Source organism: Nymphaea colorata, chromosome 9, assembly GCF_008831285.2.
Source record: "Nymphaea colorata isolate Beijing-Zhang1983 chromosome 9, ASM883128v2, whole genome shotgun sequence".
NCBI classification, from domain to species: Eukaryota; Viridiplantae; Streptophyta; class Magnoliopsida; order Nymphaeales; family Nymphaeaceae; genus Nymphaea; species Nymphaea colorata.
Genome location: NC_045146.1, coordinates 21617807 through 21639684, shown reverse-complemented (window position 1 = coordinate 21639684; position 21878 = coordinate 21617807). Strand labels below are relative to the sequence as shown.

At 38.4% G+C, this 21878-nt stretch overlaps 2 protein-coding genes across 2 annotated transcripts; both read left to right on the top strand.

The window, feature by feature from the left end:
* The first annotated feature begins 409 nt into the window (after positions 1-409).
* On the top strand, positions 410-8724 carry LOC116260896 (uncharacterized). Its single transcript, XM_031639421.2, has 10 exons — positions 410-761; positions 1047-1125; positions 1632-1726; positions 4001-4105; positions 4194-4273; positions 6107-6197; positions 6276-6383; positions 7630-7716; positions 8088-8156; positions 8270-8724. The coding sequence occupies exons 1-10, from the start codon at positions 534-536 to the stop codon at positions 8438-8440; spliced, it is 1113 nt and encodes a 370-aa protein (XP_031495281.1). The 5' UTR covers positions 410-533; the 3' UTR covers positions 8441-8724.
* Positions 8725-15172: 6448 nt separating this feature from the next.
* Positions 15173-17905, top strand: LOC116260553 (uncharacterized). Its single transcript, XM_031638997.2, has 3 exons — positions 15173-16332; positions 16487-17038; positions 17180-17905. Exons 1-3 carry the CDS (start codon positions 15436-15438, stop codon positions 17288-17290), a joined length of 1560 nt encoding a protein of 519 aa, XP_031494857.1. The 5' UTR covers positions 15173-15435; the 3' UTR covers positions 17291-17905.
* The last annotated feature ends 3973 nt before the right edge of the window (positions 17906-21878 follow it).

Sequence of the window (21878 nt, the reverse complement as noted above, 5' to 3'; positions counted from 1 at the left end):
ACCATGTCTTGGCAAAATCTTGAAAGAGAGATATCGTGGTATTTTCAAATTATTAGTATTTCATGCACCGGCAGAGATAGATATTTTGATTAGAGGAGCACTAATCAATAGTTGCAAGGTCGAGCTGGCGATGAGAATAACTCATAATATTTGGACAAATATGAAAAAATCGCTTGCTGAAAATGACCTCAGCGCCGAAACTCGCCTCCAGTGACATGACTCTGCCTGAGCTGCCACGATTCCCGTTTCGAGGAGATAAATTGCCGTTAAATTGCCGATACAAAATGCCCGCACTCACACGCAGGAAAAGAAAACGGATCGCTTACATTTAATAAGCAGCGCAAAACGGTACGGCAACAATAAATACAACGAAAATGAAGTGACGTTATATACAACAGCGATATAAAACGAGCCGGGGCGAAAGCCCCGAAAGGCCGGAGCATCTCCTCTCTCGCTTTCTCTCCCTCCGCGTTCCCGATCACGCTTCTTGCCTCCGATCGCCGACCGGAAATACCTGGGATTTCCGGCGAGGAATGGAGAAGCCAACCGGAGAGAGCGAGCTGCTCCAGGAGGCTTCAAGGGTGCTGGAGCGGGCGAAGGAGCTTCAGGACTCGGCGTCGTCCCTCATCTCCAAGACGAAGAGCGAGGAGCAGTCTCTCTGCCACAGGGCCCTCGCCCTCGACTCCGAAATACAGCGGCTCAGGCGTTCCAGTTGTGCCGCTGCGAAGGCGGGGACCGTCGATTACCGGACCGTAGATCAGGTCTCTCTTACTTGATCCCATTCCTCTCAGTGATTGGGCTTCTTCTTGTTTTCTTATTCTTTGTCGTCGCCGCGATCTTCGTGTTCTTCTTTCATATTCTGCTTCTCCTCCTTCTTCTCGTGATTGTGTGAACTTGGATTTATTAATTTGTTTGAGTTCGGGTAGGTCGTTATCTCGTAATTAGATCGCATTCTGGCCGACGACTCTAAAATGTTTCCTTTTCCTTCCTTTCCACACTGTTGACTGTTTTTTTATTCTTTTTTATTTGTTGTTTTTGCTGTGAAGATGGAGGAGAAGTTGTTTAAAGCTAAATGCGTGATGAGCGACGGCGACGTATCTTCGTTTCTCCCTGTCAAGTCCAATGGTACTGTTTCCTAAGATCCTTATGGTCTCTTTTCAAAAATTTCAGCTCTATATAAGAGAATTAGATTCCTCTGCCATCCTTATGGTGCGTTGATTTATGACATTTCATTGTATGTGCTCCATGGATGACGTAACAGATATTTTTTGCGTGGCTCCTGACTGGAAGTAGACTGCTGGAGCATCAGAGCATCTTCACATGCCTATTTATATGTTTTTAAGGAAAAACTATTTCAGAAGACTTTGAAAATATACAAATATTGATTGGTTTTCCTTCAGATTCTCACTGACAAACCATGAAGTCACATCTATACGGTCAATTTTAGAAAAGAACCTGAAAACAGGAAAGCCTTGGAAAAAAATCAACATAGCAATTCCCATTAACATGTAGGTTGCTTGTGCACGTCTATGTGCTGCTATGATGTGTAAAATATAATTCAAAGAATTGTTGGCATTTGAATACCTATATGCATAGAGTCTGTAAACTAATGCTGTGGGTTTGATGTATAGATAGATTTCTTAGGATGTTCCTTGGGCCCATTAACGTACGCGCAATCAGAAAGGATGTGCAGCTGAAAATGAAGGAGGAGTACAATAGTTTCAGGGTAAGTCTCCTCTGCCACCTTTGTTTCGAAACAATAAAAAATTTGTTAGGTTGGATTTTTCTCTTGTTCAACCTTCTTTCTGTATACCTGCATGAAATAATTTAGTTTTCAAATTGTTATGTACCAGCCATAAAGAATGTTGCTATTCCACATTTATTTAAGTGATATACATTATGGTCATCTTCACTTGTTTGTACGAATTGTTCCTCTCAGTGCATGCATATATACATTTGGATTTGTTTCCTGGAACTTCTCTTGCATAGGGGAGTCCCTGAAGTAAATGGTCAGTTGTCCATTTTATATATCTTTTATCACATATAAGTATATAACCATGTGCTTGAATCTTTAGTTTCCGTGCATGTTCATAAGAACTCATTGCATGATATTCTGTGTCCCTTTAGACTTTTAGCAGAAACAGTTGTGTCCTTGAAGGCTAGTGGAACAACATCTCTCTTACATTCTGGCTTCTGGCCTTTCCCTTGAATGCTGTTTCTACCTGATTTATGTCTCATAGTGCTATAGGAACTTCTGGCACGCAACAGCCTACCAAGAAGGTTTCTCCTGCTGACTGATGCTTTTCTGATCAAATCACTTAAACTCATAAAGTAAGCAAACCATTTGCATTTTAATTTAAAAGAAAAATATCAGGAATCTGAAATTTCTGCTTGTGGGCTTTCCCCTTGAAATTGTTCTTTCTAATTTTTATCTGATTTATAGTGCTATAGGGCTTCTGATAGGCAACAGCCTAACAAGGTCTCTCCTTGGTTAATTGATGCCCTTACTGATCAAACCACTTGAAGTAAGCAACCATTCTTGCTTTATGTTAAAAGAAAAAATTATCAGGAAATTTAATTTTTTTTACTTGTATTCAAACTCATTTTATTTAGTAATAAAGGGGCAAAGAAAAGTCCTATAATGTGCAGTTAAACATTGAAATTACTAACGTTTAATTTTGAAGGCACCGATTTAGAGGCTAAAAATAAATATTAATTTGTTAAGTCACGAGCATAAAAATTGCTTTTTTTTCCCTTAAAATTCCTTGTTTGAATTTGCTCTTTCTAATTTCTGTCTGATTTATAGTGCTATAGGGCTTCTGTTAGGCAACTGCAACAGCCTAACAAGGTCGCTCCTCAGCTAATTTGGTGCCCTTACTGATCAAACCATTTGAAGTAGGCAAGCCATTCTTAAGTTAAAAGAAAAAATTATCAGGAAATTTAAAATTTTTACTTGTATTCAAATTGAAACTCATTTTTTAATAATAAATGGACAAGAAAAAGAAGTCCTATAATGTCCAGTTAGACATTGAAATTGCTAACATTGAAGTTTGAAGACATGGATTTAGAGGCTAAAATAAATATTAACTTGTTAAATCACAAGCATAAAAATTGTTTTTTTTTCTTAAAATTCCTTGTTTGAATTTGCTTGATGTTAAACAATTTGATCTGCTCTCATCATTGTCATAAATGCGGTCACTTTTTCCAAAAAAATAAAAGCGATGTTGGAGAAAAAAGAAAAATAAAGAAACTAAAAAATGTGATATTTTGAAAAAAAAAACCCAAATGAAAACATCAAAACTTTTTATGACATTTTTTCACGTTTTTGTCAAGAAAAACTTCTTTTATTTATCTCATACAATTTGGGCTTCTTTTATAGTTTTAATAATCATTTTGAGATTTTTTATCATTTTTTTTAAGAAAGTGAGCAGAAAGCCAAGTTTCAATAATTTTTCAATTGTTGTTTTAATTAATTGGGTTACTGAGATTTTCCTGAGAAGCAAACCCCCGATTAGTACCTGAGAAGACTCTTGCTAATAGAAACCCAAACATGTTATTTGTGGAAATGTTTCTCATGACTGTACACAATGTAAGGAGTTGTAAGAATCACAAGAACTGGGGACAGCACTGAATCTGTCTTATAGCATGATCTCACAACTATGATTGAGCCTGAAAATTTTAATATAGATAAGGGCATTGTGCATCAGATGAGATCAGTCCATAGTGCTGGTTCACTTACTGGCAGCTGGCAGCAGGTTGATTTTATTATCTGACGTCTCTTCCGTATTTTTTCTTGTTGCTAGTAAGTACAGTTTCATTGCCACTTAACTGTTCATGTTTGGTGTTCTTTCCTTTTATGTTATTCCATTATTTCTTTTTATTTATTGAGCAATTTTATCCAAGTGTGCATGTAGACATGTATGATATATTTATTAGGCAATTTAGTTTATCTATGCTCTTGAAAGATTGTCCTGATACCAGGACTAACTATTATGAGCAGGATCGCACAGCCATCTTGTTTATGCTATTCCCTTTCATACTTCTCTCGTTGCGGAATTGGTTTTGGGATGGATGCTTTCCTGCACTTCCAGTTCAACTATATCAGGCATGTAATTTCTCCTTATTAGATAATTCAAGTACAATGCACATTGTGAAATTCATTGTTGAGCCAAGGCATGATTCTCCTTGTGCAGGCCTGGCTGCTATGTCTATACACAAGTTTGGCCTTGCGAGAGAATATATTAAGAGCAAATGGGAGTGATATTCGTCCTTGGTAAATGATATGTTTAGTCCGTCTTTTTGGTCATTTTTTGCTTTGTTATGTTTTACTCTTACTATCTCTTTGGATTACGGATGTGTTTATTTAATTATTTTGACACTTTTTTCTGTCCCCACAGTTCTAGGTAATAGGTATATTGAGCTTTGTGCTAGATGTTTTATGAAGACCATCTTACTACAAGTGGTTTATATTGGTTTTATGCTTGTCAATTGTTGTAGAGCTTGAAACAATAATGGACACAATATGTGTTGCAACTATTACTGCATCAGTTTTCATTTTGACAGTTTAAGATTTACATGTTTTTTCTGTATCAATTTTCAGAAAAGTTTTATGCTCTTTCTCTCTCTCTCTCTCTTTCTCTCTCTTAAGTACATTTGTTTATTTATTTATTTATTTTTGTGTGTGTCTGTGTGTAGAAGCTGCTTATTGCATATAAGTGGTACAAATTGCAATAAAGAAGACAAAAAATAATGAAACATCAGGTGGGCCTCAATTTCCTGTTCACTTGAATAAAAATGATGACCAAATTTGAGCGTAGGGAGCATCAAATATGCATATGTTACTTCAAGGGTTACTTACGATTTCAAGGATATTAGTGGCCATGATTTTTCAGGCAATTCATCAAATACTAAGAACTCAGACTCTTCAAAAAGATTGCCGATTTGGGTGTGGGTGTGGGTGTGATTCCTGTGTGGTAACAAATAAATTGCTCTCTTTCTTTGTTGAATCAATGATAAAATCATTGCTTGTTATTTGTTAATTGCTAGTCTTATTGTTTGTGGACAACTTTCTTGCTGGTTGTATTGTTTGTAAATAATAATATGGAAGCTCAGAACCTACCAGTACCCATGGGAAGTTAAATCAATAAGCAGTCAACCTTGGTGCAGTGCCCTCTGAACCTTTGGATATTAACTGCCCAAGTCAGAGGATCTAAGCTATTTTTTCTTCCCTTTGTACCTTTAGTGTTTGAAAACATTAATAGGTTTGGAGCTTTTTTCGGTTTTCAATAAAATTTTATTGTGTTTTTACAATTGTTCTGAATTTAAAATTATTTTCAATATTCAACTTAATTCCTTTACCTCTGAGGAGATCAGTCTTACTTTGATACTGAACAAAGTCCTTTAGGGATTCCTCAATGCAGGCTATTCTCACCTCCAAACCAGCTAAGTTTAGGGGCCTGGAAACAATCTGCACTTTTCATGACCTAGGTCAAGTTTGTGAAATGAAGTTTTCTTTACCATAAGCTATGTTAGTTTAACATAACACCACCAATATGCATATTTGTGTATCAAATTGAAAACGAGGCAGTAACACTTTTTGAGTTAAAGAAAAAGGTTGGTGCAAGAGAAAAACCATGCGTCAACTAAAATGAATTAAAACTGACATAGCAACTAGACCAATGAATACAATACAACAACAATAAAGATTTAGTTTCTACTAATTAAAACATAATGAGTGCATCTACCAAATCAAATTTGGTCAACATCTGGTTTTTTTGGGTACCATAATGTTTTCCAGTCAAATGAAGGGGTTGGTTGGCTGCACAGAGGGTAAATTTGATTCAACTCCCAACAATTGGTTGCCACTTAGCCTTTGTGATATGTACAACTAGAAATAGATAGAGGAAGTAGACCATTGAGATTGCATGACCCATTTGCATTGTAATTTTCAAAAAATACTTCAGGTGATTAACATGATTGTGTGTATTATATGTGTATAGGTGCACAACCAAAATAAAAAATTAGGTAGTTCCTAGTCATTTTTATAGCCTTTCATTGCAAAAAAAAATGAAGTGTCCTAATATATGCTTGCATTCTTCTTGAATAGGTGGGTATACCATCACTACTGTGCTATGGGAATGGCTCTGATAAGTCTCACATGGGATATAGAAGGAGAACCTGATTGTGCCCGTAAGCAGGTCATCATTGTTCCTGGTATGTGTAGTTTTTTGTAATTTGATTGATCCGAACCATTTCTTTGCAAATGAATGATGCAGAGAGGAGTCCAGCTTTTTTTGGCCTGGGCAATGATGCAAGGTGTGGCAATGCTTCTTCAAAACAGATATCAAAGGCAAAGGTTGTATACACGTATTGCATTGGGAAAGGTGGGATTCTCCTTATATATGTCGCCTTTTCAGAACATCATTGCTTGGAGAATGGTTTCTATTTAATTTACATCGATTTTTTTTTTGTTAGCCATCCTACCAAAAAATCACACTCACCATCTTGGTTATGGGAACTGTTTTATTGTGTCAGTGTTTTCATGAACATTGCTGCACGTTTTCTACATAATGCTGTGCAAAGTTAGGTCCATCTTGTGCTCCTAATATTCAGCAACTGACATTCTATAGTGCTAGTCAAATTATCCATTTCAATTTTTTTAAAATAACAAAAGCAAAATGTTAGTAACTTCTGAAATATTGGTATTTCTTGCATCAGATATTCTGTGGAATGAAATATGATGATGGGTAACTGCTACTGGAGATAATTAACTTTAGGTCAAGTTTGTTGGTAAAGTCGAGCAAAAATGATGACTCCTGAAAGAGGGATTTAATTTGTTTCTTTAGATCTCTTGGAGGAGGAAAGCATGCAACTTCATCATCCTTTTTTATGTTTAGCCTCTAATTTATCACTGCTAAGATACTCAAGTACTTGAGATGCTTCATTCCAAGGGCATATTTGTAGACAAATTGACAGTTATTTTTCTATTTTGATCAGATTTCATATATCTTAGCTGGTGTTGGGCATATTAAAATAACAAAATTTGAATAATATATCTGCTTGATGCACATCTGGATTCATATAATCCTACCTAGGTTTTCTTATCGTTTTGGGCCAGGTGATCCCTGATCACTATAAATCAAGGGCCAGCTGCTATTGGATATTTGTAGTGGCATCATGTTAAATTGTTATTACTTATATTTTTGCAGTTTTGTTATTAACTAATGTGCATGATATGGTTGTAAGTTGTAACTTGTAAGGTTGACAATTGACACGTGCAGAAAAGTTGACAGTCTTCCTTGTCACCAGAACTGTCATCACAATTGTATGTTGACTATGTATGGTAACTATGTTTCTTCAGCAAAGGGAACATGAGAGGATTTCCTCTATACATTGTGGCAATGCTTTGGATATTGCATGTATAACAGATGAAGCTTCCTGTCTTGTTCAAATACAACTGCTGGGTTTTGGTTCTTTCTTCGGAACATAGTGCTTGGCTGCAGCCACTGTTTCCATCTACTTTCCAATTTGATGACATTTAGTAATTGCTCACTTGCACTAGAGTACTTTCCTGCGTTTTTTCCTCGTATGCTTAGCTGAAGGTTTTCTTGCTTAACTGACTATTTGCAGGCAAGGAGAATGGATGTTGTCTGGGGGGAAACTGCTGGTGTTGAAGGTCAACTATGGCTTTTGTACCCGATTCTTTTCATATTGCAGGTATACTAAAACTTTTTCTAAGAATAGTGGCATCTTTCCCTCCATTCTTTGTGTTGTAGCTTTTACCTCATGCGTATACAAAAGGTTGGAACTTAAACATGGTTCTGTAGATTCAATTTAGGTGATCAACCTGGCTGAGTCAATGATTGGCGCAACCATCTGATTGCAAACCCACTAACATGGTTGACTTGGACCAGTACTTAAGCATGTCCCTAAACCACTGCATGTGCATAGGAAGTCAATATTCAGGAGAGTTGTCCCGTATTTTAACTCAGTTAATGATGATTTCTTGGCTGGGGGACCTGTGGTTGCACGTTATCTTTTTGATCCAGGAAAGTTGTTAAAACCATATTTCTTTGTACCATTTTCAGGCTTTTGAGGCATATGTTGGTGTATTGTTGCTTCAGACTGCAGTTTCTGGGGTTGTTTCTGAATGGCAGGTAAATATTTGCTTCTGATCTCATTCCAGTAATTTTCTTAATATTTGTGAAGGGTCTTTGAAACACCAAATTTGATGAAATTTCTAATGACTGGTCAATGTTGCGACCTTTAGGTCGTGGTTTGCGGAACCCTTCTGGTTGCTATGGCAATAGGAAACTTCATCAACACAGTCCAGACTCTTATGGCAAAATCGAGGTTCAAAGCAATGAAGAGAAGCAGAAGCAAGCAGGATTTCGACCATGGTCAACCCACAAGCCCTTCTGCATTAAGAGATTCTTCCTAGTCCTTATATAGTTATCGGATGACCTCTGTAGGCTTATCCTTTCAAGCTGTCTAGTAAAAATTTTCCATTGTAAAAAAGGTGCATTTTTTCCCTTTTCCGGCAAGATTTTATGCCGGTGTTGGTATTGGTCCCCTTTTTAGGTCAAATCTTTCAATGTGTTTCACTAGCAGTTGCTATGTAGGGCCTACTCAAAGCTGCTTTGCTTGACGGTATACGTCACTATCTAACAAAATTATTGAGCTTTTGCTTCCTGTCATAAAGAAGGCCGAGTTTTCTTGCTCTAACTTTCATCTTTCTCCCTCCCTCTCTCTATCTCTCTTATTACTGCAATCTATGTCGCAAGAAGCACTTAAATTTCCCTCCTGGCATATCTTTACATAGTTCTTAGTGACCAATACCGTACTAGCACAATCATCGAGCTTTTTCTTCCTGTCACAGACACGATAGTTTTCCCTCATTACTCTCTCTCTCTCTCTCTTTTATTGGTCTTATTATTGATTTCTGTTTGCCTGCATTCACTGTCGAATTTCTCTCCTGGCATATCTTCGCATAATTCTTAGTGTCATTTACAAAATTTGGCAAGAGCTGAACATCGGACTACAATGTTCCGGTTGGAAGTATGAAAACCACGCTTTCCGAAGAATTTCATTTTCCTAGTCGCAGGTTACTGTTCGATTTCATCAATAATACCACTGATTACATTGGTGATTTTTATCTAAAAACAAGTTTGATTGCTTGGACAATATGTGAAGAAAAAGAAGTATGCATTGTACAATAATCATTCAAAAGTTTAACACATGCAATGTACAGTTTTTAGGGTTGGTTGTCTGCCTTAAAAGCAAAAATCCATAACTAATTTTGAATTAACCAATTAGAAACAAATGTTCAGGCAATTAAGCTAATAAATAAGGACATCTGGTTCTTTAATTACATCAACCTAGAAAAGCAAGAAAAGTTCTGTTTCGAATGTTATCTTGAGCTTATAAGGGAGAAAAAAGGAACAGAAATTCCTTCAGAATTTTGTTGTCATTGTGGGTATGATCGCAAATGGGTTGGATCTGTATTTCAGTTTTTTGCTGTACCATAACCATTGTTAATAAACTTATTAAATCTAAAAAAGTTCTATGATAATAATTATTAGTCTACATGTCGAAGAAAATAGATGGCCATTGGCTGGATTCAAACTGAATAGGGCTGGGTTGGCATACAAACATACTGATTAATGAACTAGGGTTGAGTCGACGCTTATAGGCATAGTTGACAAACCCATGACTCAGACTCAAATCGGCAGATGACCAGGTCACTAAGTCAGTGAGTTGACTCGGTTGAATATTTAAATAATCATAATGTAAATCACCACAGCTGAATCGAGCGAGTCAGGGGGCAAGACAAGGTCGAGTTAGGGGCGAGTCGAGCCAACCTTGACAAGTGGCTGGGTTTCTTAGCGATCTGTGTTGACTCGGGCGATTCCTAAGTCACCTGTCAAGTTTGCCAACTATTCTTATATGGCCGGCCTAAGATCGGGTCAAGCTCGGTCCAATTTTGTTAGGTTGGTACCAAGATGGCCCTTGTGTTGCACTACTGCACGGGCCTGGCGCACCTCTACCAGTAGGAAAGTTCCATCAAAATTTTAGATATAAAAACTAATCTGGTTCATGTTCTCTTCTATCACATTCACTAAAATGAATATGTCATTACAATTAGGTTAACTAAATTGAGAATCTAAAGTATGTATGATATGTCTATTATAGCAAAAAAATCTCAAGATAATGGTAACAGTTATAGTGTATCGTGAACAGAAAAGTTTGACATTTAGCCAAGTGAGGGATGTGGTTGTGGAAGATCACTTTAATGTTTAGGACGCTAATGAGTGGTTGTGAAACAATCACTTTGTTAAGATTCTCCTCCCAATGAAGGATGACTGGAGGTAGGCTCTCCACTATTTATCAAGAAGGAATTATATAACAAAAACGATGTACAAAACCAGAATTGACAAAGATGCCACACATCTATCTGTAAGTATAAAGCCAAAACCCGGGTTGCTAACATTGCAACCCCTCACGAGTAACCAAAAAACAGGCAGAGCCAAGAGGAGGCCATAAACAACCTCTACCAAAAAAGTATAATTAAGCATATGAAAATATCAGCCTGTGGAGACTCTGTCAAAGGATTCTGAGCAATCCCTTACCAGAAAACCAATGTTTAAAGGAATTGTATCATCTTTGAGCCTCCATTGGCAGCAGTTGTTAGCTAAATAGCTCAATTTCTTAAGCCATTTCCTTCTTCCTTCAATAATAGACTTGAGATGTCGGATCCACCCTTTGTTGTTGGAATAGATGACAAGAGGGATTGGGCTAGTGGAACACATGGTTTTTCCCCACTTGAGAAGGTTAAATTCTACATCATCTTTACCATAGCAGGCTTCTAGGGACAAGGCTCCTTCAATACTAGTATCTGAGCCTTGCATCTTTTGCATTTGATGATCAGGGTGATAACATACAATTTCCATGACATTTGAACAAATTTAACTGTGGCTTGCCCAAAGATCAACCAAATTTTTGTCCACATCATTCCATTGAAAGGCCTTATAGGCCTTTTTGCATTTCTACCCAATGATGTGATCAAGAGACTTAATCCTATTCACGTCCCAACCTTCATGGTAGGCTTGTTCCTGGCCCACCAAAGCTGCCAACAAACTATGTGAAAGGTGACCGGCCAACACTCGGCCATCCAGCGTTGCTTGAAGCGATTATTCATCCAGATTTGGAGCTCATGCTTGACGTCCAATCAAGGCGCTCTGCACTTCCCAAACTTCTTGACTATCCACTGCTATGTTTTAGGGGCTAATCACATTGAAAGAGGAGGTGGTGATTGGATTCTTTGGCTTTGGGCCATAAGGTACATTTGTTTGCTAAGATGATCTCTCTTCTCTGAAGAGAGTCCAATGTGGGTAGTTTGTTGTCACGGCAAGGTAGACGAACCAATAAGCCTTTGGAGCGGCAGAGTTACTCCAAATTAACTTTCTCCAGGATTCCTTAGTGCCTTTGTGCTTGAGAGCCTTATAAAACAAGACTGGTGACAATTTCAATCTACCCAAGCCAATCCCTGTTGTCTTTCAAGGTGATCTCACGAACATTGGTCATGACAAGTTGAATGCTGATAAAGTGCTGCAAATATTTATTCCTGCTTTACCAACATTGAGATGAAAGTTCTTAATGAGGGTGACATAGTCATTGGCTTGAATACAGTTGTTGAGAAGAACATCTCTCCATTTGTCCATACAAAGGATGGTAGATTGACCATCTTCGATAGTCCAAACGATCATGTCTTCGATCTTTGACCAAGCTCAACCTAGACTTTTCCAAAAGTAAGAACTATGGACCACAGGCTCTTGGCTGATCTCAAGTATTTTTACTTGCGCCAATTCCATGCAAGTGAGTTGGTATTGACTAGCTGGCAAATCCTCTTCACTAGAAGGGAGGCATTTATTGTCTTCAAACTCTTAAGACCCATTTTGCCTTCTTCTTTGGACCACAGAGAGAGCTTGGTGCCTTTTTATCTATAGTTATGATTATAGATCTGATTTTCAGCCCATAAGAATCTGGCCATTGATGCTTCCAATTGTTGGATGACTGCTCTAGGTAGCCGCATCGATTGCATCCAAAAAAAGAGGTAGAGAGTAAAGGTTGTGCTTGATGAGACAAAGTCTGCTACTATGAGAGAGAGAAGTCATTTTCCAGCCTGATAGATTTTTGTCAAATTTATCAGTCAATTCTCGACAAATTTTCTCCGTTAAACACCCTAGGAGAGGGAGAGACAAAGATACTTGAGGGGTAATTGGGCTATTTTCCAGTTAAGAATTGTTGTCAAACTAGCTTGATCACTTTTTTGAACATTGCAGAAGATAATTTTGGTTTTGAAGGGATTAGTCTTCTTTCCATTTCTTCAAAAAAGGATTTGATTCTTCGTGTAAGGATTTATTGGTGGCTTTGCAGAAAACCATTACACCATCAGCGAACATAATGGAATTGATATTCTCCATCGCTCTAGGAGCTCTGGGGAGGGCGATCTTCTTGTGCATCACTTGACTTTTTCAACCTCTAGAAACTGCTTCTATTGCCATTATGAAAAGGTAGGGGGATAGATGGTCCCCTTGTACGACTCCCCTTTTACTTCCAAAACGTCTTCCTTCATGACCATTTATGAGTATGGAATCCGACGTGGTTTTGATGATAGCCATGACTTTGGAGATCAGTCCTGATTGAAATCGAGGCATGTACCAGTCCATGATATCTCGTGCAAGAAGAAGCTGGTCGTTGATCACTTTATCTTGTTAAGATTCTCCTTGTGCGAATTAAATCTTGTCTATTTATTTTCGGGCTTATAAAGTGCTTCCAGGCATCCTAACTTTTACACAACTTGTTCATGAGGAGCAGCAGGAAGGAAATGGCTTCCACGAGGGCGAGGCGCATCTATATATATCTATATAAATTGAAATGCTATCTCTATATAATTAGATGGGTTTTTTATTTTGTATCACTAAAAACTAATACAAAATGCAGATTTTGTTGGTAAAAACTGTAGTCAAAGAACTAATCGTTAGAAAACATGCATTTTGTGGCTAAAAACTGTGGCCAAGTAACTAGCCATCGCGAACTCACATTTTACGATGGTTTTTAATAATATTAAAAAATAATAACCCGTAGACAGCTGATTTCAAAATTATTAGATGCGTACAATTATTAGCTGCTTAGAAACATGTATACAAATTATTAACTTTTTGGAAGTGGTTCCCTTGAATCGAAGGGAGGAGAACCAACAAAAAGAAAGAACTGACGGTGGGAGAGAAAAAACAAATTACGAGTGTTCGATTTACTTCGACAAATATTTACCGCAGCAACCTAAGATGTGTTTGATTACATCTAACATGCTGATTTTGTAAAATGCGTTTCAAGATATAAAGCCTTCTTTGTTCGTTGCTTTAGAAAATAAGTATATATGCGGCACATTGAGTAGCTGTTTAGTGTAAAATAGATTTAAAGAGATAATTCTTTGTTTATAAAAATAGACAATGCTTTTAATTTTTTTAAGAAAAAAAATAAAGTCTGATACATAGTTTTTTGAAACAGAAAATATTTTTTATAATTAGAAAAGTTTGTAAAAGCAAAAGCTGGCAGGCCCTTTACCGATTTGGGGTCAAAAGTTTGCCTACCAAAGACCTTTTTTTTTTGCTGGTTTTCCTTTCATTTTCTTTCTCCCAGATAATAATCGCGTTCAGAGTTACAAATAACATCGATTTCTTTTGCTCAAAATTATTCTCTGCTTTCCAAGCTCATCCAATGGATTTTAATATATCTATTTTAAACTTTTTTGTGCAATTTAAAATAATTTCGTTTATTTTTAAAATTTCAGTCAGGATTAACAACTTAGCACTAGTCATCCATAACGGAATATATTTACGTTTCCCTTATCATATTGATAACAACATAATTCATTTTCACCCTTTTAAAAGGATGCTCGAGCTATTTTATTGAGAGAAAAACAGTTTAAGCTGAGAGGAATAACTCATTTTTACTATTTTAAAGTAAAAACTAAATAGATTCGCCGATTGCCTGCTCCTCTTGGAGGAATATGGGAAGAAGATCGAAAAGAGAGAAAAAAGAAGAAAAGAAATGCAGCAATTTCCGCCGCTTAGAGGCGATCACCTGCAATCGCCTGAAAAATTCCATTGAAGGAACGGAAGACGGTGGGATTCCGATGTCCACATCAAGCAAAACGTACACGTTATTGTGGCCCTACGCTTTTACCGTTACGGCAAGTAGCCGAGAACTTCTTATCTTGTAAAAATTTCGAATTTCCTTCAAAGTCCACACTTTGTGTCATTTTAATTTATCCTTAAAATCTTTACCAATTTACACAGATGTGTATCTGATTTCTCAGAATTTTGACCGTATTTAGCTTCAAGGTTTTATTGATCAAGCTCCAGACAAAGGTTTAGGTGTAGCTCTTTGGCGATGGAGAAGTTTTAGGGAAATTTCACCTGTTTATGTCAACAAAAGGAGATAACTACTGGCGGCTCCTTGCTAAGTAGATAAGCTTGGAACCTCTAATCAATGCGGGAGAATTGCATCTTTATATATTTATATATATATATATGAACTAAGTAAAGATGGAAACTGTACACACTGATTAAGGGTTATTGTAATTTGGAAAGTACTGTATAAAGTTGTTTTTTTTTTTCAAAGTTAAAGCATTGATTGCTTGTTTACTTTCTTAAAAAAGTAGTTCTGTGAATTATTGGTTAGATGAATTGAATGATTTAACATCAGTTTACGTAGTTCTTATATTTGTCTCCTTCACATGCCATGTTAACTAGTCTACTCATGGTAACTTCTTCTTTTATCAAACATTGTATGCCATTTTACTTGGTTTAATATGCAGTTCACAGGCAGGTTTTTCCAGGAGAGTTCGTTCATTGTCAAGATAAGCATAAATCTGTTGATAAACATATAACACTTAAAGATTTTTTCTAGAATGAAAGACAAACATGAACAAATCTTGCTTATTTTAATCCTTTGCAACTTTGCTGCTGTCTAGAGCTCGGGATGAGAGTCACTTAGATTATCTTGTTACCCATGATCGGTTATTTGAAAATATAGAAAATTTCATGACGCGAATTTGTAAATGGTGTCTCCACTAGTCGAATAAGAATTGATCAAAAAAAATGAGGGAGAGAGAGAGAGAGAGAAGGACGACAGAACGGCTGGCGCTGTCGCGTGGGTCTCTGCGAAGAGATCGCTCTGAATTTCAAAAAATAGAGGGAGCCAAGGCAAACGGCCGAACTGCCAGCCTCTCTCATCTTTTTTCTTTCTTTCTCTGGAGCCCTAAGTCCGGCGAGGCGTCGGAAGTCGTGGGCGGTCCGGCTCTCCGATGCCCTAATCTCTGGGGCATCTTCCTTCATCCTGTCGGAGGGCTGGAGATGAGCGCCGCGAAGGATGTTGAATCACGAGAAGGCTAGGGTTTTAGGGCGGTCCAAGAGCCGGAGGTGGCGGCAGGGCCGGACGGGCGTCACCATATCTGTTTCCCTTGTCCTTCTCCTTGCCACCGGCGCCTGGCTGTCCCTCGTATTCTCCGGCGGTAGTCGTCGCCGCTGCTGGCACAAGCTCAAGGAATGGGAGGGCAGCCCTCGCTCCTTCCCCTGGCAGCCCGATGAGGTTGATGCCTCCGCTGGGTCCTTCCGGAAGACGTCCGGTCCCGTTCGTGACGGAGGCAGCGGAGGCCGGGATGACAGGGAGGACGAGCAGCTGTCGTTGAGACACATCGAGTTCGGCATCGCCGGCTCCGCGCAGCTCTGGAGCAACAGAAAAGAGTTCGTCAGGCTGTGGTGGAGGCCAGAGGAGATGATTGGTCACGTCTGGCTGGAGGAAGTGCTCTCGGAGGAGGAGGGTTTGCCGCCGATTAGGGTTTCTGAGGACATCTCCAGGTTCAGCTATACTAATCCGACGGGGCATCCTTCGGGGCTGAGGATTTCGCGGATAGTTAAGGAGAGTTTCCGGCTCGGGTTGCCCGGGGTTCGGTGGTTCGTCCTTGGGGACGACGATACGATCTTCAACCCAGATAATTTGGTTCGGGTACTGGCCAAGTATGATCATAACGAGATGGTCTACATCGGCGGGCCATCGGAGAGCCATTCAGCAAACACCTACTTCAGCCATTCGATGGCATTCGGCGGTGGTGGGATCGCTATCAGTTATCCGCTGGCGGAGTCAATCTCCAAAATGCAGGACGAGTGCTTGGAGAGGTACCCGAAGCTCTACGGGAGTGATGACCGGCTTCACGCATGCATCTCTGAACTGGGAGTCCCACTCACGCGGGAATATGGATTCCATCAAGTACTTCCTCTCACACCTTGTTTTCGTCCTTGATTGTTTAACGATAGTGTATTTGCTTGTTCTTCTTCTTTTCATCCGTAGAGAAATTCATTTTGGGCACTTTCATTTTTCTTGATTCCGGTTTCGTTTTGGTGGAATTTTCTTATACAAACAGTGGGATATAAGAGGGAGCGCTCACGGACTTTTATCTGCACACCCCGTTGCACCATTCATTTCTATTCATCATGTGGAAGCAGTGGATCCGATTTACCCTGGTTTGAATTTACTCGATAGCCTGAAGCTCTTCGCCAGAGCAATGAAAGTTGACCCCCTGAGCTTCTTGCAGCGTTCGGTTTGTTATGATCGTCGACGCAGGTTGACGTTTGCCGTTTCTCTGGGTTATGTTGTTCAAGTGTTTCCCAACATTGTGCTTCCTCGTGATCTTGAAAGGTCCGAGCAGACGTACATGGCTTGGAACAGATTGAGTAGTAGAAACGAGTTTGATTTCGATACAAGGGACTCCTACAGATCGACCTGTAAGAAGCCAGTGTTGTTCTTCCTGAGAGATGTCCGTAAAGCGGGGAATTCTACATTGGGTACATATACAAGAACAAAAGGGAAAGATGAACTGAAAAGAAGGGTATTGTGCTTCCCCAGAACCCTTCCTCTTCGTGAAGTGAAAGACATTCAAGTGATAGGGAAACCCCTCAGTGAGAACTGGCACTTGGTGGGTATCAAAAAATGTTTATTTTGCTCTTATCTTTTTGATAAATCATAGTTGTTTCAAACTGTATGTGTGTTAGTTTATGTTCATTGTTGTCTTGCCTCTGACTTTCTCCTTCCTGCACTTTGTTTTCCTTTGGTTCAGTACCCTCGGAGACTCTGTTGTCAAATGACTGTTAATATCAACAATACCCTCAGATTGGCAGTTGGGCAATGCGAAAGGGGGAAGCTTTCATCTGTGGCTGATATCTTGTGAATATGGCTGAGTACCTATTTTTGCTTTTTTCCTCGGAGAATGATTCTGGCAGCTTTAAGAGGTGGATTTACTTTATACGTGTGGTGCAATTGACATTGAAGGTTCTTTACAGCATCATAGATTCTTGAAGCCCACCATCTATTAAAGCAATCTTCCTAAATCGTCCATACCTTTTTGAATTCAGATTCCTGTAACTTCCTACTAAGGTGGTCCGTTGATTTGGGTGGGCATGGTTTTCAAATGCTAAAGATCATTCAGAATTAGATCTTGCTTACAGGTTTAGAATTGAAACCTGCAGCAGGAGATAAACCTGCAACCAGCCAACCTTATTCTTTGCCTTCTCTTTTTCCATTAGAAGGTGCTTCTTCATAAAAGCAGGTTCAAATAGGGCATGGACACTGAGGACTTTTAAACTCAGTTGTATGATTCTGCTCTTAAAGTTGATGTATCTTAAGGACTGGTGTTACAAATGGTATTCTTCTTAGTTTTTTTGTGAGATGAAACAACAAAATACCTGTACTCATTACAGTGTGGAGTTCAAGTTTAGTGCTCTCTGGATAGTGAATATTCTTCTTTGCACATTGACAATGCATGAAAAGAAGCTGTGCAATGCAACATTCCTGGTTGTCCTATGAAATAAGTACCATTTTCTATCCTATTGGTCATAGTCAATGAACAATGTTTCAAGGTGTGGTTTTTTACTGGTAATATCGCAGGAATGCACTTGCTTTCCTCAATATAAGTAAAGAAAAAATGGGTTTTGTAGGGAGAAGGAGGCATATGACGCTAAGTAGGACCAGTGGAAGTCATCTTCAATGATGTGTCAGCTGTGATGAAATACATCTCTTTAAGCTCAGATCGTACTTCCTCTGAAGTCTGTGGTAGTACATGGTTCCAAACATCTAAAACTTCAAAGAGATTTATATTTTCTTTTGCAGGCTGATCATGAACATATCAACACTCAATAATGGGAACCTGATATATGAAGTCTATTTTTTTCTCTTTATTTTCCACTTTTACCCAAATAAGCAATATAACATTTCTATATGTTTTGATTTATTGTGAACTATGAGATCAACAGCTGGTGTTACAACAGTTTTATTATAAGTTATTAGAAACATTGGGCGGCAAGCTATGTCACATAGGTACGGGTACGGGTATGGGTACGAACCATTTTTAAAAAACATGGGTGCGGGGGTACGGCCGCACACACACATGCACATATACATATATATGTCAAAAAAATTCAAACAGAATAACATATTTGCACATATATATATCATAAAATTACAAACAGAATAACATATCATAATCCAAATTTTATCATTCTTGATTCTCATTCTCCTCAGTCGCAAATTTACTGCTCAACTGAAGTCGAAAAAAATCACGCATGTACAAAAGCAGAAGCACAAACAAAAGAACAACACAAACTTTTACATAACAAGATAAAAGAGCTAGCAAAGCAAAAAACGAATCCCAACACTACAAAGCAAGAATGAAGAAAAAAGAGGAAAGTGGGACATTAAAATGAGGGTTTTGATAATTTTAACGTTAAAATGGTTTAAAAAGTTAAAATGTAAAAATTGTTAACATTAAAATCGGACAAATTTGGACTCAGTCAACTTTGATCGAGTCTGAAAAAGGTCAAAAATGACCTTGGGTGCGTTGACAGCACCCGGTGCGGTCAACGCAGCACCCCTGCTGTACCCAGGGCCGTACCCGTACCCGTGTGACAGAGGCGGCAAGCTGATATTGATGCCCTGTTTTCTGCTTTAGTGCTGTAAAAAAGATTCACCTTTTCAAATTCCAACAAAGTAGATTCTTTGTGAGATACACAATATCTAGGGCAGCAGCCGATTCATTATCTGTATCCAGAACAACCCAGTTTTTTCATTTTCATTTTCAGCTTTAGGTTTATGGTATAGAAGTCTATGTTACAGCACTGTTAACCTGTTTTATTATCCTTTGTTATCCTTCAAGTGAACATTTGTATGGGAATGCATAAACTGAAATAGCTGATTATATATTTGGTATATGGGCAAGTGGTCATAAGATGCTAATGCTTCCTACACTATTGTGCACTCTACGCCCAATCACTTGGTATAGTTTATGCATTATTTCACAATATTTTTCCCGCGTGACTTGTAAGGTGTGCGAAGAAGCTTCTATTCTGAAACCACAGTTTTGTTTCTTTACCTGTCTAAGCTTGATCTTTCCACTGCATTCATTTTCCACACAGGATTTCAGTGTGATTAATAACTCCAAAACTCCCAGTTGTGATAGCATCATCTAGTTACAGTAAGACTTGCAATTGTTTATTCTGTTAGAAAGTGAAGAATAAGTAATGAGATGATGAATTTTTAAAGTAAATGTTGGAAGCTCTGAAGCTGTTTCATTTTGCTTGCTTTGCTTCACTGACTTGTCTAGTTCTGCATGCCTACATTTGTTAGATCCTGATTGGGTTCTTCATTTGCTAAATGCTAGTTGATACCGGAGCTAATTGCCTGAAGATGTAGCAGTTTTATTATGACAACCTTTATAAATGGATTTCCATAGTGCACTGCTAACTAAATAATCATATGTTTAACAGTACTATGCCACTTACATTTGATCATTTTTATCCAATTTTCATCCATCAAAATCTTTGTCATCTGGCCTTTAGACAATAGAGTGGACCGTGCATGTGAACTTAACGCATGATTTGAGCTTTTCAGCTTATTACATTGGATCCAGTTGTTATCTTCTCTGGCCTCTTCATATATCATTGGCTGCCTAATTTTGATAATGTCATGAAATTAAGATGAGAAATTATGATAAAAGGCATTTTAGGCAAAAATGTGTTCGTTGGACACAGCATATTTATGGTGCATGATCAGTCTATATGTGCATTGTTGGTCTAGGTTTATTCTCTCTAGTCACCTGTGTTTGGTGCTGGAATATTACTGAAACAATTTAAGCGAAAGAGAGTTACTTGTCCTTTATGAACTTCAGTCTATTTCTTTCTTAAAGTCTCTATGTTGATAAATTAAGATATCTTCTGAACTTTTGAAACCTTTCTTCTCTTTTATTGTCATGCCTTTACTATGCCCCATTTCTTAAGAAGCAAACTAGTATAACTTGTTAAATAGAGATTACAGGCATCCAGTATAATTTTGAGGTTGAATCTCAACAACGCATGTTGGTGCAATAAGTTCATTATCTTGGCCAATTCTTGTCACTAAACTGATTTGAACTTCCATAACTTCCACATGGGACAGATACAGTTGCGCATGTATGTGGCAAGACATGGAGTGCGGGAAAACCTAGATTCTTTTAGGAGGAACCATATATGACTGCGACTGCGAGTTCCAACTCAAAACTTACGTCAGTTTAACTGATGTGCTTGATGAATCACACATATATTTTTCATATGAATATAACATGTGTTTGTGCAAGAAGTTCCCTCTTTAGTTGACCAGGCCAAAATTGACATCCATGTTACAGTGTTATTTATCTGGTCATGAATTTTCTATTGCTTCAGATATACCGATGTATTTATTGTGGTTTCTTACTTCTTGGTACATTGTATTTTATTTGCATCAGTTTATTTTCTTGAATGTTACTTTCAGATGGAAATGTGGACTGTCATTGTGTCCCTGTTGGAACTTGGTTTAGAATATTTTCAAACTAAGGTATGTGGCTTTGCCTGTTTGAAGGTGAATGTATAGACAGCTTCATTTTTTAAGTTGCAAATTCATGGGCAAGCAAACAAAACCAGAAAACTTGCACAAGCAAAAACGAGCACATTCATGTCCAATGCATTGTACTGATGTTATAGTGTACATTTTTGTTGTGGGGGAAGGGGGGGGGTGGTTATTCCTGGTGCTTGTGTTCAACTCTACTGGAATTGCCATTTTACCACTGTCGAGCATTCCTGTACTAATCATGTAGAGCATCCATAGGAAAGTGAACCCGTGTAGTTGAATGGCTGGAATCTTGTTATTCCCAAATGGAAGTTTTGGTATGGAGATGTTGAAACAGTTTATCTGCCAACGGATTCCACTTTATTGTTTTCGACCTCCATTAACTTCTCAGTCTTCTGGTCATGAATTTGAAGCAAATGTTATCATATTCACTAGAATGAATTCGGCCTGGATACTGTGCTTGCTAATGTTTGGCTTCATGATGGGAGGACTCGGGCACTGAAAACTGTAGTGGTTCTTGTCGTTCATAACAAGCACAAGAATTGAGCAATGTGGAATTCTGCATTCCATAGGAGCAATACCAAGGATGCTAGAATACGGGGCGTAGACACTAATGTCATATCGTCGCTCGAAACAGAACAACCATTGTCTGTAAGGCCCCACGCTTTCCCTTTTATGTGGGACTTGGTGAGGTTGCCAAATTTTATGCGGCAGTGGGAAAAAGGGGCAGTTTGTGTTGCTGTTTTCTTGTTGATTTTTCTAAGAGAAACTTAACGTAGCTCTAGTTACAGCCGATTTGTCATGCTCTTCTTGACTGCAGCCTGGGTTTGGCCTTTGGTTGTCAGGAGTTGATTCTGGTCTTTAGACTCTCATGCCAGTTGTTATGGGAAGGTGGGCTTGGAGTG

What these genes read in the sequence shown, in the direction of transcription:
- LOC116260896 (XM_031639421.2), top strand. Translation starts at nt 534, where the DNA reads ATGGAGAAGCCAACCGGAGAGAGCGAGCTGCTCCAGGAGGCTTCAAGG. An exon ending in TTCCAGTTCAACTATATCAG is followed by an intron (nt 4,106 to 4,193) that starts GCATGTAATTTC and finishes CTCCTTGTGCAG; the next exon opens with GCCTGGCTGCTATGTCTATA. An exon ending in GGGAGTGATATTCGTCCTTG is followed by an intron (nt 4,274 to 6,106) that starts GTAAATGATATG and finishes CTTCTTGAATAG; the next exon opens with GTGGGTATACCATCACTACT.
- LOC116260553 (XM_031638997.2), top strand. Translation starts at nt 15,436, where the DNA reads ATGTTGAATCACGAGAAGGCTAGGGTTTTAGGGCGGTCCAAGAGCCGG. An exon ending in GGGAATATGGATTCCATCAA is followed by an intron (nt 16,333 to 16,486) that starts GTACTTCCTCTC and finishes TTATACAAACAG; the next exon opens with TGGGATATAAGAGGGAGCGC. An exon ending in TCAGTGAGAACTGGCACTTG is followed by an intron (nt 17,039 to 17,179) that starts GTGGGTATCAAA and finishes CCTTTGGTTCAG; the next exon opens with TACCCTCGGAGACTCTGTTG.